The sequence below is a fragment of the Myiozetetes cayanensis genome, unplaced genomic scaffold (genome assembly GCF_022539395.1).
Source record: "Myiozetetes cayanensis isolate MyiCay16 unplaced genomic scaffold, myiCay2020 scf5-8, whole genome shotgun sequence".
Lineage (NCBI taxonomy): Eukaryota > Metazoa > Chordata > Aves > Passeriformes > Tyrannidae > Myiozetetes > Myiozetetes cayanensis.
Window position 1 is genome coordinate 10,049,945 of NW_026087742.1, and position 17,696 is coordinate 10,067,640.

Below are 17,696 nucleotides of genomic sequence, written 5' to 3' on the forward strand. Positions count from 1 at the left end.
AAGTCATATTAAGCAGTGTCAGTACTGCGTGTCATGACACACTCCTGGCTAGAAAAGCATTAACAAAGGTAGCTGCTTGACACAAGTTCTACCAACCCTCCATCCTGCCAGGGGATTCTGCATCCCCACCATGCCTGGCAGTAGGGGATCATTGCTGCTAAATGATGATGTTTGTTGCCAGTGTAAAAAGTAAAGTTAAAACCAGAAACAAATCTTAGTAGCTCCCTTCCTGGCTTATTTCCCTAAACAGAGTTTATTTACTCCACATCTTTGAAACCTAGTTAATGCCATTTTCTAAAATTGCAATTTTTATACTACAGCCTTCAAAGCAGATCTGTGTATTAGGAGCCTGACAGCAGTAGTCAGCTGAGGTGTCATGAAAAGAATGGAAAGTATTTACAGTGGGAAAAAAAAAAAAAAAAGAGAAAAGGTTTCCATTTGTTTATAGCTTCTTCAGAAATACTCCTTTTGAGGTGGAACTTTTTATGTTTTATCTCTTCTGAAGGTGATTTTCTTTCAAACTGTCAGCAATATGTGTGAAATTTTTAAACATAATTGCAAAATGCCTTAAATTATGAAAATTGTGTGACTAATGAGTGCGCAAAAAGTCTCTCTATTGATTTGATACACAGATTATTATGCATGCTAAAAATGCTCAGTGGAGTTGCCATTTACTGTGTTAGTCTTAGAAGAGAGCAGCCTTTGAAATGTAATGACCACATTAAAAATCAAGTAGTTTTTAAAGGGCTTAAACACATGATTCTGTTTATTATTGAAGGAAGTACTCCAAAAGAAGACACGCAGTCAAAATGTGTATTCCAGTGTGAAATATACTGGGAAAAGACAATAAAATCTCATATGAAAGACAATCATGCACAATAACCGTGTTAGCTTCTGAGTTCTGTATACAAACAAATACTCTATTAACAAACTTCACACCACACACAAAAGGCAACAGCTGCACAGAGAAAAATATCATAAAAACATAGCATTGATACTGATTTTTTTTTTTCTCCAAGCTTGCATTCTCTGTGTAATGCCTGGGACAAATGAGAACAGGTGAAAAAAAACATAACAGAATTGACACTGCATAAGCCGGTCAGGTGGCTGTGTTCTTCTAAAAGATAAGGAACACAGAGAACTAGATTCAGATTCACCATACAGTTCTTTCCTACCTTCAAGATAAAGTACAGGAGATGACAGTCTATTTTAGAGCTCGTTTTGGAGAAGAGTGGTATAAAACAGCTTTAATATTAATGAGAATTAGTTTGGTACTTTTCAAAGTAGAGTATGAATGCATCCACTTTTTATTATAATGATATATCAATATATGTACATTCTGTACATATATCAGCAAAACACAGCTGAAAATAGAGACAGTGTGATTAATCCACATATTTTTAAAATAAATATGTACAATATTTACATTTTGGACAGTTCCAGAAATTAACATTTCCAGATTATGAACCACTACCTAAAAATACCTCTAATATTATAGAAAATGCATTTGCTGTACAAATATTTATAAATACTTATGTATAAACTTTTTCAGTGAAAAGTCCATGAATTCATTGAAAAGAAAAATGTGAGATATTCTTATCATCAACTAACATTTAGCTATCAAGTGTCCACATATTAAACAGTCTAGAGCATCACACATCAGACAAAAGTAGATTTTCGGTGTTGAGAATATTTTGTCTCCTGCTTCTGTGCCATCATACTGCCAAATCTGATTGTCTTTTCTGAAAATCCGCAGAAAAGCAGAAGGACTGAGTCAGTTTGTCTCAGTGATTGTTATTGACTGCACCATGTCAGACAGGGCTTCTGGGTCTGCTTCTTCTTTGCCATTATCTGAATTTTCTGATGAGATGTAACAGCCAGAATCTCTTGGACAGTCATTTAACTGTGATTTGTCAGAGTCTGGGCAAGGGTTTAAGTTCTGCGTCTCCTGACCGTCCTCACTTTTTTCCTGTTGTTCAACTAGAAAAAAAACAGAAAAAGAAAGGAAAAAAAAAATTGTCAAAATAAGCATCTTGGGAAAGAGTTTGAGGTAGCAGCATGACTGATCTTGAAGAACTATAGAAACAGAGCTGGTAACACACACATGATCAGTATCTTTTGTCCATCAGAAACAGAAACCTCAGAGTCAAAGATCTAAAAATATGGTTACATGAGTATAACAACATCTGAGTTGATGCTGAGGCTGGTTTATATCCTTCTGTATGTTTCTCAGAGATGAATGCTGGAGAATTTGGCCTTGTCCTTCAGCCTGAGGTCCTTTAGGCTGTCCAGAGTCGCCATGTGAGGTCACCATGCCCACAGATGGCAGATACGCGCCTACGTCCGTGTGTTCCAGAGCCTGCTCAGGCAATTTCGTGTTTTATAACATTGCATTATAGATGTTGTGCCTTTTGAACGTAACCCCCAGTGTTTGACATGCACTGTGTGCTTTGCAGGGAGATAAAATGCTCTGGTCTTCAGAAGTGCTGGGCATAAAGAGGTGGTAACCAGGTTTTCTAAAGCATTGAACTTTTCAGTGGGAGTGGGTGGCTGATGGAAACTTCCTAAACTTAGCTTGGTATCCAGAAGGTTATTTTCCAAAACACAGAGACCTCGGTGAAAGCTGAGATGCCTGACTTCTGCTGTATGGTTTCTGAACTCTGTTCCAAAACTGAGTAGAAGCAAATTGTCTTGCAAATAATTTGTCCTTATTTAGCTGCTGTATGACTAATCTGTTGAAACTTGAAATTGCAACTCATTGAGAGTAACAACAGACCCCTCAAAAAAAAGCTCAACAAGACAGGACATACCTGTATATCATTCATTACTCCAGTTTATCTTGTTTTTAAATTGTGTATTCCTCTTTTCTGGCTTTGAGATACGTGATGTTTACTCCCAGAACATTTCTTAAGAAAATAAACTATAAAATATAAAATCTTTCCCTTTTCTACTTTTTCTTTGTGTGTGTGTGTCTGTGCTGTTATCACCCCCTCTAACTGTATTTTTATTTCAAACTGTGTCTGGCTTTCCAAAGTATAGGGAACAAGTCTCAGAGGAAACAGATGGTTTTACCCCAGATTTTTAGCCTTTCAGAAAAATGGAACCTTTTTCTTTTGTGAAGACAGTTCCCTTATTTCACTTGATTTGTTACTCCGTGGTTAAATAGTTAGCTTTGAATCTTGAGTCACATTTAAACTGTCTCAATTCAAGTTCAGGCAGAATGGAAGTCCTAATATATAATATTTAATGTTGTGTCAAAAGCTAAATCCAGTTTAGGTCCCAAAATTTTAAGATTTCCACAAAGAAAATTCGTACGGACTCTTGTTTCAATTTTTGGCAATTATAAGAGTTGGTGAAGTAGGAAAAGACTTTACATTCGACTTTTTTTTTTTTTTTTTAAATCTTATATTGTATAAAGTAGAAATGAAAAACTGAAACGTTTCACTTTTAAAGTGAAACAGAACAGCAGGAGAGTTTCTTCAGAGACCTTTTTCATTGTGTGAGATTCCAATGGACTTATTTAACAAATCAATGTGATATACTGAGAAACATTTTGAAGTCTTGATGGAAGTAGATTTGTTTGGCCTGATTAAGTCTGTTGAATATTTTCTAACTTTCAGTTGCCTAAATAAGTTGTAAAACTAATCTGATCTTTGAAGAAAAGAATCCAAAGTCTCAACTTTGTCATTTTTGCATTAAGCCTGAGGTTATAGACATAACCTGATGTATTTAAAATAATTTTTAAAATACTTTAAATATATTCCAAGGAATAAAAGTTCCACCTTGTTCCCAAATAAATTAGTGGTTAATTGCACTTGCGTGAAAGAGGACACGTTTCAGCAGATTTAATTGATATCTGTAACTCTTTGATCTCCTTCTCACTCTACAGAACACAGTTTGTCATGTCAAATGTTATCTCTCTTTGCAGGGAAAATATTTGATCAGGTAGGGTCCAATTGATTTCTGATTTAAGTCAGGAAGGAATTACAAAAGGCATTACACCAGCGAAGGCATTACTGCTGCTATTAGTAGCCACCGAAGTAGTTTAGCACAAAGACCAGCAGATGCCCCAGTAAAGCCCTGTCTAAACTGTGTCATTAGCTCCTCGCAGCCCCATCCCACGGGCACAGACCCCGCGGGTCCCGGGCAGCACCCGGAGCCTCCTGTGCGGCCGTGGGCAGCGCTCCCTGCCCGCCTCCACCCTAATCCCCTCATCAGCCTAATGCTGCTCCCCGGTGCTTTTATCTGCTTCCCCAGCATCATCTGCTGCCCCGGCAAGCTCTGACCTAAAAAAGTGTTAATCCTGTTTACATTTTCAAGGTCAGAGAGGAGCCTCCATCCACTTTGTTTTACAGTGGGAAGACCAAGTAACCAGTGGGTTAAAAGGAAAATGCAGTTTCAGTCAGTGCATTAGTGCCTTGTAACTAGTTGTCTAGATAATCTGACTAGTTCCTGTGTGAACAACGGATCCTAAATTTGTTTTGTATCAATGTCTCCCTTGTGTGCTTCAGGGAAAAAGGCTAAGATAGAAGCCTAGAACTAAGATTTTTCTTTTTTTTTTTTTTTTTAATCGAATTTAGATCAGTTAGGAGAAAAAGAAATTTCTATTTGCAAAGCATACAAATATGTAAAACTTCCTATAATAATTCCCTAATAGAATTTTTCTTACTTGAAAAGCTTACAAAATATTCAGGTTTTTGAGACAGCAAAAATATTGTATTTTCTATCTTTCACTCTGAGCAGAAAAAGTTGAAGATAAGCCCTCCCCCTCCATATTTAAGAAGACAAGACTGAAAGCAAACTTTGGCACTTTTTTTCTCTTTAAAGCAGCCTTAAATATCATGCAGTAAGTACTAAACCACTTGAACAGGATACTGAGTATTATAAATATATGCAGCACGCAGTTTTAGATGTTGCTTCATGAGAAGAGCAAAGCAACTTTTGCTCTTTTTCTTTCTTTAAGCTTTTTGCTCTTATATTCAGTTCTACTTAACTCCTTTCTCTAGCACGTATACCTTCAAGTAAAGGTAAGTTTGCTCCCTTGATCTTCTGGACATCAGAAGAAAGCTACGATGCACAGAACACAGGAATTGACAAAATTAAACTGCTGTTAGATGTTGCGGAATCATCGGAAATAACTATCTTATCAACGCATGGGAGTCCTATCATTTTTCTACAGCAAAGCAGTTTCACATAAGATAAATAGCTTTCAGTCACTGTTGTCTATGATACGGCCAGAAGAGCCCAAGATATGCATCATTTTGACACACATATTCCAGCAGCACTTTGGACGGTAGGATTATATTCAGACTTCTGAAAAAAAAATGTGAGGCCTTTAGCCTTGGTAAGAGACGTGTGACGCATATCTATCTCCCCCGCTGCTTAGATCTTTAAAATGAGGGTTTGGTTCTCAGTGACATAGATGTGCATGACACATGCAGGGATAGAGTCCTTTTTTTTCCTTCGATAGCTCTTTTCCCTTTCTTAATGAGGTTAAAGTCCTGATTAGGTGAGCGCTTTGAGCTTAGGTTTAAGGCAACTCGGCTCAAGAATGTACAGAGGTCACACTGACTCCTGTGTGGTTATGTCAGTTTAAACCAGATGAGTGCAACGAAGGCTTGGATTTTTTTCCTGGGCAAGAATAAGGTCACCCAGCAGCGAGCCATACTTCATGAGTGTGCCCTCTGAGAGTTTGCCTTCATGAGTTTTGTCCAGAAGGAGAGCTGGGCTAGTTCTAAAGCACAGTGCTTTAGGCTGAGCCACTGGCCTGCCTTCCTGGAAGGTGCAGCGGTGATGTGCTGAGCAGCATCATGTAGTAACCAAATAGAATCACAGAATCACAGGATTGTTAGAGTTGGAAGGTTCCTCTGGATATCATCTCGCCCAACCACCCTGCCTAGGCAGGGTCACCTAGAGCAGGTTATATAGGAACATATCTGTGTGGGTTTGGAATGTCTCCAGGAAGAAAAGACTCCATGCCATCCCTAGGCAGTTCTAATGCTCTGCCACCCTCAATGGAAAGAAGTTCTTCCTCATGTTGAGGTGGAATTTCTTGTGGTTTAGTTTCTGACCGTTATCCTTGTCCTGTTACTGAGCACCACTGGACAAAGTAGGTCTTGGAGGATGAATTTAGACCTCCTAGGTATGTCTGAAGGCCATGTATCAACCTGTGGTGCCTGTACCACAGCTAAGTTAGACCAGCTGAGTGTTAAAATGAAATGAAAACTCACAAAGCATCAAACTCAGAAAGGATCATTTTGAAGAAATAAAGGGCAATAATTCTTGAAAAAGAAGCAGAGAAACCTGAAGCGATTTGTGCAATACTTTGGGCACTGAAAAGAGTAAACCTTTTGTGGATGTACAGAAATGCAACTGAAAAGATTGCTCTCCCTGCAGTCAATGGCATAGCTTTTCTGGGAGGGAAAAGTTACTGAACTGATGTGAGTGTATGGTGAAAACAGAAATGAGAAGCCTCTTTTTTTCTCTAAAACCTGGAAGCAAACAGATGTGCCTTTAAAAGAGGTGAAATGTACTAATACTCATGCAAGGATGAGCTTCCTTGGGAAATCTGGAAATATTATGTCCAGGCCAATGAGTTGTACCAGAGTACAGAAGGAGAGATTGTCTTTGAGAACTATTTGACCTTGACAGGATACTGTGTGATCTCACGTATTTAAAGGGATTGCCCAGTGTAAAATAGTACTCTTGATGCTTGATTCTCACGTCAGGAATGCAGCTGAGAACTGAAAGTCATGTCCTTAGCTAACTACTATTTTGCTGTCCAAGTACAATAAATAAGAACAAATCTTATCTGGTACTGGCATTGGAATTTAGAGTATGATCTGCACTTAAATATGAAAAGTAAGCTAAGGAAAGGATTTGGGGAGATAAGCGTAAAATATTATCCCCCAAACTGCACATATTCACCTTTCTTTTTCCCCATAAAATGAACTGTATGCACATATCCAATGAAGTCTAATTCTTCTTTAGCTCAGAATAGCTTCAGACTAATGTAACCCACTGGACTTTAGGGATGAACCTCTTGACTTAAATCATCTGAGTGAGAAGAGAATCAAGCCTATTATGCACACAGAAAAACGTGTGTCCTGGGAAGCGGTCAAGAAAAAAAAAAAAAGTTCAAAACTTCTTTTATTACTTTATTCATTAACCATCCAGCAACTGCCTCACTTTAAAAATAGCATCCTACAAAAGCACAGACATCCATCTCCTGTCTAGGAGCCATCTGGGAGAAGAATGGAAAGCTATTAAGAAATACTTTACGAAAAAGACCTTTTTTTCCCCCCTCACAAGCCATGAATTCATGAAAACCAATCATTTTGTCCCAAATATATAGGTCTGATCAACTTATAGAAAATCTAAAAAGAGATCTGGGAAGGGAGGAAAGGTCATGAAGAGCTTACAAGACCTTGCAGTTCTAGGATAGCCTTGCTCCGTTAAGTACTTGAAGATGATGAATTTGGGTCTGGACTCTCAGGAAAGGTAGAAAGAAGATAGTGCAGTGCTAGGAAGCAAAATCTGCTTTAAAAACACTGTGTGGTAGCATTTGCAAAAAAAAAAACACAACCTTACTTTTTAATTCCTGGTATTAGATGGGCAAATTTTTTCATTTCAAATACATCCAGGTTTGAATCAAATGTAAGATTAAAAAATTCTCACTGACAGAAATCCTACGTTTTGGATGGCTTTAAGATGCATATAACGTGGAAACTATTTTTGCAGGTCTTCTGGTTGGAAAATGTTTATTCTACAAAATGAATGATATAGCCACAAGCATGTGGCATGAAGAAATCACTTAGTATAACACACAATAAATATCAAGAAAAAGCCAAGGAGCGAAAAAGAAAGCCCTGTAAAGACATCTGAACATCTCAAAAGATCAGATACCACATTAAAAAAATATAAAATCCTGTTTTACTACAATTATAGTAGAATCTAGTAAAATAAGGCTATGTTCCAGCATGCTTGTCTGCTCTGAATAATAGCAGACTCACAAAAACTCAGAAACCCTTGTATTTCAACTCTGGACTATACCTGACACTCCATCCATTAATCAAACATGTACTTCATGGAAGTATGAATGCAATTCAGAGTCATGGAAGTCTTCCAAGGGCTGTGAGAAAGATGGCCTTAGAAGAGTAAATATGGTCTATGGCCTTAGTATATTTTTTTTCACAAAGCTGATAACAAAAGTGAACTTTTACCTGGAAAAGTGCTGAAATTCTAATTAGAATACTCTTGGCCAGTAAACAGATTACCTTGTATTTGTGGGTAATTATGCAGCTCACTTCTAAGCAATGCAGAAAATCAATTTTAATTAAAAAATCATTTATGCTGGACTGAGCCATGCCCATTTAGGAAAAAAAAAAATATTGACCCAGGAAAGTTGAGTTCAGATGCAGAATTCACTTTCGCAGTAGCACCCAGCTCTTTCAACCCAATTTTCCAATCTGATTGACAGAAGGACAAAGAGGTCAAATGATTGGTACCACGTCAGACTCACGCTGAGCTTATCCCCAAGATCATCTTGACACCCTGTCTTTCGTTATAGCAACTTAACAGATAACTTCTATCCATTTTAGTCTTTAGTATCTCTCTTTTTAGAGCAGGTTGTTAAATTCTTTTCCATCCCTACCAGTCACATGACAAGTGCTATGAGCCTTTCATAACCAGTCAAAGCAAGGATTTGATCCAGTCCCGATTCCAGATTCAAACTAGTAAAGTATTTATGCATGGCTTACCTGAAGATATACATGAGTCTTACGAAACTCCACTAGACTTAAATGAATATTTACAGCTGGCATGACATATAAAGTTGTTGTGGGTCTTGTCCCTGTGACTAATCATCAATTCTGGGGAAATTATTTTATTGAATTTGAATACTGGAAAGATTTGCTATTCCTATCTAAAGTGCATGTGAAGCAAATACTCATTTTATCTCTTGAAGTAAGACTACAGTGTCATCAGTGATTTTAAAGCATGGGCCACTTTATAAGATTTAATGCTATTATTTCAAGAATCATTACAAGAATTTGAACTATTAGAATACCATCCAGATAACATCAGGGACACTGTTTTGCCTGGAGAACTGACTTAATCCCATGATGCTAATATAGGAAGAACCCTATTTGGGTAATAAAGGTAAATTTGTTAATTTTCAGTATGGGGCATGTAAAGACTTGTTAGGTTTGGTCCTTGCACGGGTGTATGTAGAACATTAGGTGTTGAGACACCTTCAGAAAAAAAACATGGTGTTATATTCTAAAGAAGGTTCAATATCTGATGCTGCTTGCTGTGCTTTTGTTACTCAAAGAACATAAATAGTAAACCATATCCTCACCACTGCAGAATAGTCTAACACTCGTGTGGTCTGTTAAAAACCATTATGTTTCGGTTTGGCGTTCATGCTGATGCAAAACTGCAAAATTACAATCTAGCATTTTTCTTTATTATTTTTTGGTGTTAAATATTGAAAAAAATATATGCAATAAAAGGTGCAGAAAGCACAGCAAGGCTTGTTGCCACAAAGCATACACTAATACATGTATATTCAGTACACATATTTTCAGATGAGTTCCCAGGTAGGTCCCTGCAAGGCAGTTCTTGCAAAATATAACCCTTTTTTTCCTGGATTCACTATTTCAGTCACTGTTTCTACACAGACAGCCCTTCAAGAGTCCTTTTCTAGCCTGTCACAGGGCCATAGACCAGAAAGAACTTTTGAACCTGGAGGGCAAAAAACCCTTTCCTAACACCTCTCCAACATGTTTGCAAGAACCTTATTTTTCCCTGGAAGTTGAATAAGAACAGGAAAGACTGAATGTACAGAAGGGGTTCCAAAAAAGCCCAAAAATTCAGAAAAAAGACTGGAAAGCTGCCTGTCGACTGAGGAGATAACAAGTGGATGCCTGACGATAGCTGATATTTAAATATCCAAGGAAGTCATTGTTTCTCCTCTTTCTTTCAGGTGCTACTCAATTGCAAGTGCCCATTTGATGAAATGACTGCTCAGCTGGGTTGAGTATGGGTGAGTATGCACAAATATTATTGGAGAGGAAAACATCTCCTGTATTGGATGAGTGTCTAATTAAGTAGATGCTTAGTTGTAGTTTCTACGAATTTGACATAAATTATTTAAAATTGGAAGTCAGACTGGGAACATCATTAAAATATTATGAAAATAGGTTTTTTTGTTCTGCATCCTAGCTTTTCCACTTGCATGAAAGGAAAAAGTGAAGAAAACAAAATTGTGATCAATATATGTGCATATGCACACACTGTATGTTCAGATTTTGAAAGCTTATGGAAAAACGTAAGTTAGATTAATTTTGAGAAAAGAATGCAAAGCAGGTATTAGTGTATATTTGGTTTTTTTACAAAACCTTTCTACAAAAGAAAATAATTAGGATAAGGATTTAAGTGTGGGATGAAGTGAGGGAAAGAAAATCCATATTCTTCTGCAAAATGTTGTTTAAAAAATTAAAGAAAATTCGTTACTGCAGCTATTTAAAATAAGCTCTATTTTGGTTAACATACTGGGGCAGAGTTGGGGAGGTTTTATTTTCTGCTCTTGCACAGACCTTATGACTTTTGGGAAGTCACTTAAACTCTTGCAGGGTTCAGTCCCCAACCAGAGTTAGATAGGATTGTTCCTAAGCAATAGTTGCTACCAATCTCTAGTGTAGGACCTATAAATAAGAAATTTTAAATCATTCATGTGTTACTAGTATAGTAATCATACACATATCTAGAAGTGATGTATGGCTTGCTATCTGAACAAATAAGAAAACCATCTGACTCCATGTTTCATATTTAAAAGAGAAATCATTTAAGGGAGCAGTGTGAGAACCACTATTTCTTTAAATATGTTTCAGCTTGCACGTGACTCTTAACAAAGCTTAAACACTTACTGTCACAATCCTGTAGATTTTCAATTGCTGATAACAATCTTGCCCTGTCTTCTGGGTTTGAAATATTTAATTCAATCAGGTGGCTTTCCTGTAGATCCTTTAAGTCCTCTAGAGTTTCATAGCCATTTAGCAAGAGGGTTGAGGCATATTCCTACAAAAAGAAGCAAGAAAATCCTCTCATGGAAACAAGCACTATGTAGAGAAATAGGCACAATTCCACATTTACTTTTTTTGTCAGGTCGGAAAGGGCTCCATTCTCCAGTGTGATTGACTGACCTTTGGCATAAAACCAAAGCTGGAGAGCAGGAGAGGACAAAGGCAAAGATGCCTGGGGGTCATCCTGGCCTTCCCAGCATCTATGCCTGAACTCTCTAACAGAGTCTGGCAGCAAACTGGACCAAGACAGAGCTCTGCCAAAATTATTTAATCTGCCAATTATCTGTACTTTTGTGGGTCATTCCATGAGTGCCTTTCATATTGAATCGAGGACGGCCTCCGAGGAAAGGTGTGCTCTGTGTTTGCACAGAAGGAGCCCTTTGATACAAGCGAGGGTGAGAAGCTGGGGGAGCCCTCAGCCATGCTGTGTCACACGTGGTCCCCCTTGAGCTGTGTGTCAACTCAGTATGAAACTCTGTACGTACTCCTGGGAAAGGAGTGTTTGCATCAGCAGCAAAGCAATTACCGTTATTAAAAATGTTACTTGTAAATCATGACCCCATTACGCTTTGATGCTCGGTTGAAAAACAGGGTTGCAGAGAGGGACAGAGGTGCAACATGAGCACAGTGCAGAAAGACTGTTGCTCCCTAAAGATCATGAGAAATTAGAAACACAGATTCTAGATTTTGGCACTGGAGTCAGACTGCAGTCCTGTCCCCGAGGTGTCCACAGTCACACACCTACACTTAGCACACAGCTGCAGTCAGGTTACAGTGACCTGACAAGTTACGGCTGTGCCTCTTTGTGTGGAGTCTCTTAGGCTGACCAGATGTGGTGGTAAAATGCGGTTCTACAAGCCATTCGTGTCAGACAAAAGACAGATACGAAGCTGCCTTGCTTTGCTGACATCAAAACTGCTGAAAGCTGCCTTTCTGCTCCTGCCTGTAAATGGCATCCAAACCTGAGCGCACAGAAATGAAACGTTTCACACAGAGCTGGGAAGCATGCTGGCTGACCTGCAGGTGGACACATTCCAGGAGCTCTTGCAATGTTTTAGGCTTGGTCCTTTTGCTTCCTCGGTGCTGGTTTATCTTTCTGGGTGCGGCTTCTTCTTCCAAGATAATATCCACGTAAATGAACTTGAAGTTTCCAACTTTGTTGTTCAGCATGCCTGTCCATATGCCCATGGGGGTTTTACAGATGATATCTATGATGTCTCCTTTCTAGAACAATAAAAAAGGCACACCACTGCTTACACCTCTGGTTTGTTATATGTAGCTTTTCCTTTATGGATCAAAAGTCATAATTTTTCAAATTACCTAGATTTAGAACCTTTGCTTTTATAAACTCCCATGAAAATAATTACAGAAAATGGAGCTACTCCTTATCTCCAAAACTTTGTGAAGGAAAGGTGAGCATAAGCAGCCCTGTTTCACCATTTTTGTTCTCCACTTGGATACAGTTGCATCAGCAATCAACTTTTGCCATGGACAATGGGCAAGGATTTTGCAAAAGGCAAGGGATCACTGTGAGGTTATTTTCTGAATATGTGCCAAAGCATTCACACAATCATCTTATTATTCAGCCCCTAAAGGGGCTTCAAAAACCAATAGCTGAGCTATGTGAAAGGTGAATTTACCCTTTTACAGTAAAAGACACTGGCTGCATCTCTCAAAGGCAATAAAGAACATTTAACTCCCTTAACATCTTCCTATCTGTCCTTCCCAAAGGACTGACAAATTTTTCCATTATTATTATCACAACTGACAAAGAAAATAGTGGATGGGGCCTTAGCAGGCAGACTCAGAGTTCTTCACTCAGTTCTTCACACTTGTCCACTCACTAAGAAATACGAGCGCTAAAAAGAGTGACAACACAGCTACTTCAAGAGGGCTTTTTGGGAAAGGTGTTTGCAGCCACACTGTGGGAACCAAAACCTCAGCTCAGCAAAATAGTCACTGAGTAACTCTCATAGCAAAAAGTCTACCTTTTAAGTCATACACCCCACAGAACTTGCTCCCAGGACCTCAAAATTGTCTCCTTGGCACATATCACAGAACTTATGAAAATGTTGAAAGTCTTTGAAGAGTTATCCAACAAATGCCAGCTTCATTTGGCATTCTGTTACAAAGTTAGAAATCAAACATAGTTTGTTAAAAATATGTGTTAACAACTCCAAAACTTTTAAATCTTTTCTGGTCTGATCAGGAAACTGCAAGTCACACTAGTGGTCACACTAGTTTTGGTAGAAACCCAAGTACAAAATCGACTGTGTTCTGGTGACCTGGTTTTATTGGAATATGGAGCTCAGAGCTGCGAGCACGTTTGAAACAGAAACTAAACAAACATTTGTTAAAAGCTCTATAAGCACACATGTTGTTCTATACGATCATGCAGGCTCAGGAACTTCAGATGTGGATGCAGATCAGGATTAGGCAGTGGCTCTAAGCCATCTGCAGATGCACTTTGAATTCAGACTCAGGGTACTGAAATTTTGTGAAATAAATATGGGGGTTTTCAACTATATTAGTTTATAATTCTAAAATACACCACCCTAGTGACTAAAAAAGGAACCTATGTGAACCAGCAGATATTTGTTGGTTTACAGTTAAACTGCTTTAAAGAAATGCCCTAGATGTCAGTGGAAGTGGAGTGCAAGTGGTGAAGACTGCAAGTATCAGCAGAGCAATGGCTGTAGGTTAGGCCAGAGAGGACGAAGACGGAAGCCTTCATGAGATGGGGATTTTGACAAAAATAAGAGGCTGTGAAGAAGAAGAAAAGATGCTGAAGTGTGAATATAATCTGGATATGAAGGTGCTAAAGAGATCCAGATTTACACACATGAGTAGTCAGAAGGATGATGATGTTGAATGTGTTTGTGAATAGACGGAGAAGAAAAGGGCCAGATTTTTTTTAGTAATGTTCAATTTTTTTTTTATTAATGTTCAACAGGCCCACAACTGTTGCTCTTTTTCCTTACTCACACAGCCGAGACACCCTGCCATGTCTGGGCCAAAGAAAGTTCATAGTTCAAAGGCAGGCTTAAAGAAAAGCTTCATGGAAAGGCAAACAGTTTCTATTAAAGGCAATGGGTGCCACTGAGCTTCTGATATATTCTAGTTGTGACTGAAAAAGCTGGGGAGACAACTTCACATCCCACAAGACTTTAGTCTTACTCCAGACCTAGTATGTGAGAAGCAACATGTATTTTACTCTGAGGAAAGCTGTGGTATCTAGGTAGATGCCATGATGGGGTACCTATGTGGAATCTATGCCTTAAAAGGCCTTTAACAGTTGGCTTTGCAGCATTGTCTGAACTGACTCCTTATAGAAGCATTGCAGAACCAGGTGGGTCTTGCTTTTAGAGTGTTATGTGTGTCTAACAGTTAAAAGTGCATTGCTAAACATATTCTTCACACGTAAGAAATGCCCTCCCTGGCGTTTCGGGGAAAGAAGGAGTCCTGGTGGTTGTCTTACCTTGATTTTCAGAGAGTCAGTGTCATAAGGACTTGGTGTGAAGTCGGTGTGGACTTTGGCCCGGCCGCAGAAGGGGCCACTGTAGGGGACCTCGTCATCAAACCGGAGGCTGTCCCTGTTGCTCGTTCCATCTGAGCAGCTGGTGACCCCACCTGAAAGACAGTCAAGCTGAAGAGATCTCCTGCACCGAGAGCCCAGACACGCAATACTGCCCAGCAGCCAAGAGGAAAGTGTTTAAAAGCACAGAATCAGAGACAGAGCGTACTCTGTGTTGGTTTGACACTTTCCAGGATAAATACATTCAATAAAAATCATACTACAAGAGACCAAAGAAAATGGGTAGGAGATCTTTCATTAATATCTTCCCTACAGTAATCTTTTTCTGGTGATGATACTAATAGACTACACATTTTACTTACAGATTTTTGAAATATTACCTCTGCAGATTAATAAAATGTACCCTAAAAGTGCAATTTAGCGAATTAATTCTGCTGAACTTCTCCTGTTTATTCAGAGAAATGAAAACAAGTACTGTAGAAGTTATTTTATTTCATTACAGAGCTAGCTGAAACATCAAAGGAACCTGCATTGCAGGGGGAAATTTTAATCTTATCAACATTTCTGCCTGTCATTTCATCCAAGTTGAGCAATAAAATATCGGCAGAGTAATTCAAGCAAATTTGAGCAAGCTCTGCAATATCCCATCCAAATATGTTTTTAGATAAGAGCAGCAGTGTGTTGGAAGTAAACTCCCATATACGATTTTCACAAATCACATCATAGAAAATGATCATAAAAATGGTTTTGTTTGAGGTGATTGCTTAAGTGCTCAACTCCATCTCAGGGCCAGATTAACTGCTAAGTGCAAATAGTGTGGACTGCAGCTCCAGTCTGCAGTCAGGGCTCAAGTAGTGCCTGCAGGGGTAGCACTGCAATGTCATCATGGGTAACTGTGGCCTGCCCAGCCGATGTCCACAGCTGACCAGCACAGGGAGAGGCGGAGGTAAACTTCTCATCAGAGATTCATCTGCCCTCTGACCAAGAGCTTGTTTAGCTAAACAACTACCTTGTTTAGCAGGGGTTTCAGCGGGTTTCAAGTGGGCTGCGTCTCTCTGCATCATGACCTGAAGCTGCCAGGTCAGACCCCCATCCCCTGTCATCTCAGAGAAGCCTCTCACTGTCTGCCTCACATCTGCGGGGCAATGGATGAACTCACAGCCACTACCCACAGAGAGGATGTTCCTGTGGCTGCACCCAGTGATTGCAACCCTGTGGGTGACAGCACTATAGCAATGATAACACCACAAAAAAAAAGTGGCATATTTAACAGAAACATCTCCTATAATCCACACGATTTTCTTAATTCAGTTAATATTTCCACTCTTGAAAACACTCAGCTTATTTCTGGAGAGAGCTATATCTACCCTAGCTGCTCCCCATTTAATCAAATTACACTTTTGTCTGCCAGACTGAAGAGCTCTCTACCATCACCAGCTCTGATACCACAGTCTTAAACAATAACTATATTGATCCAGGGACTGAATAAGAAATATAGATATCTTGTACTTACTAGATGAGCTCTGGCCACTGTTCAGACTATAGAGACTTTCCAAAGAGTCACTGGTTTTTAGGGATACCTTCTCAGTGTGTATTCCACCACCAGGATCACTGTCATCTTTTCCTTCTTCATTCTTTAACATAAAAATCAGATGTTAACCTCCAAGAAATGTATTTTAGAGAATCGTTTTTTTTTTTTTCTTTTTAAATCATCATTGGAGATTAATTCATCATTCCACTTTATTAAGAACAACTCTGTGAGAGAAAGCATTTTAGAAGCTGAATGCCTGCTACTGTGGGTGCCCAGCACTCACCCCTAGAACCCTGGAGAAATTCCCTGTCTTGTCTCTGTCCCACTCACTCTGTTCCACCCCTGCCCAAACAGCTACACTGACTCTCCCTCTCGGAAGACTGCAATATACCATGGCACAGAGGAAGGCTTGTAATGGGAAATCTGCAGATAGCCAGATTAGGTGGGTTTTTTTTCTTCTTGTCTCAGAGGAGGAAATGTAAGGTTAAATTCTGAAAGCACATGGTGAAGTTTTAGCTGACACAGCGGTGTTTTGCCGTGAACTTGTGAAAAGCATGGCCAGGGCGTTTGGGAGACAGCTCTCACACACACATGATATCGGTGTGTTCCAGCACCGTGCTCACCACACTGCCCAACCTACACACTGGCCTCAAAATCCTCTGCTTTTCAGAACTAACAGATGCAGGTTTCTCTCACAAAATCTAATGGTGTGTGAAATTGGCCCCTTGAGTTTATACCAATACCTCACACCTCAGGAATCACAAGCCTGTTCAAAACAATAGGACCCATATTTCGGTCACAGGTAAGTTAGAGACGATGCAGCAGCTAAATGAAATAGTGATGAGCTTTCAAAGGAAGTGATGAGCTTTCAAAGGAAGGAGTTTCTTCAGCAGATTTCATCACACTGTCAGTGTGCCTGATATCCTGATGCAACCGAAATTTCCTGCAGTACTTAGGATGTTACGTTATATTTGGGGAAATGTTAGTTATTCATTAGTTATAACGATGCAGTGAAGCAAAGATGATGGTGCATGTATGAAGTAGAGACCCATACAGGTCCATATCAGGCATGGCACTGAAATGAGACTATACTGGTTTTCAGCAAGGACTGTGCTTGTTACACCACAGATTAATCAGGGACTGGTATCGATTGTCGTCATCTCCTGCAGGAACGGAGATCATGCTACATGTGTGTCCAACCAGACAATCCATTGAATTTCTGTCATGGGAATTGTCACTGTAAATGTGTAGACGGTAAATATAAAAATATAATATAAACAACACGGATTGCCATGATTGTATGAAAAAACAAAACAAAACAAAACCAAAACAAAAAACAAAAACAACAACCGAAAAAACTAAACTAATGAAATAGGGATCCTTGTCTTTGACCTCCAAAACCTGTTTAAAGTTATCCTGTGAAACACTGTTTTCTACTTGTGAGATTTCTTATTTATTTTCCCTTCTTATTTGACATTGACACATGTGTGAGATAGGATGCAGAGTAGCTAGATTTTTTAGGATTGTTAAGTGTGGTAATTTCTTT

General features: G+C 39.0%; 1 protein-coding gene across 5 annotated transcripts in view; it reads right to left on the minus strand.

Moving 5' to 3' along the window:
- Positions 1-751: 751 nt before the first annotated feature.
- Positions 752-17,696, minus strand: part of SAMSN1 (SAM domain, SH3 domain and nuclear localization signals 1) — an 83,925-nt gene continuing 66,980 nt past the window's right edge. For all 5 annotated transcript variants that reach the window (XM_050333797.1, XM_050333801.1, XM_050333798.1 and 2 more), the window contains 5 exons: positions 16,133-16,253; positions 14,563-14,714; positions 12,102-12,308; positions 10,929-11,079; positions 752-1,980 (listed from right to left, as the gene is read on the minus strand). In XM_050333797.1, coding sequence (XP_050189754.1) covers positions 1,775-1,980; positions 10,929-11,079; positions 12,102-12,308; positions 14,563-14,714; positions 16,133-16,253 — 837 coding nt within the window. In that variant the 3' untranslated portion in view covers positions 752-1,774. The remainder of the gene's footprint in view (positions 1,981-10,928; positions 11,080-12,101; positions 12,309-14,562; positions 14,715-16,132; positions 16,254-17,696) is intronic.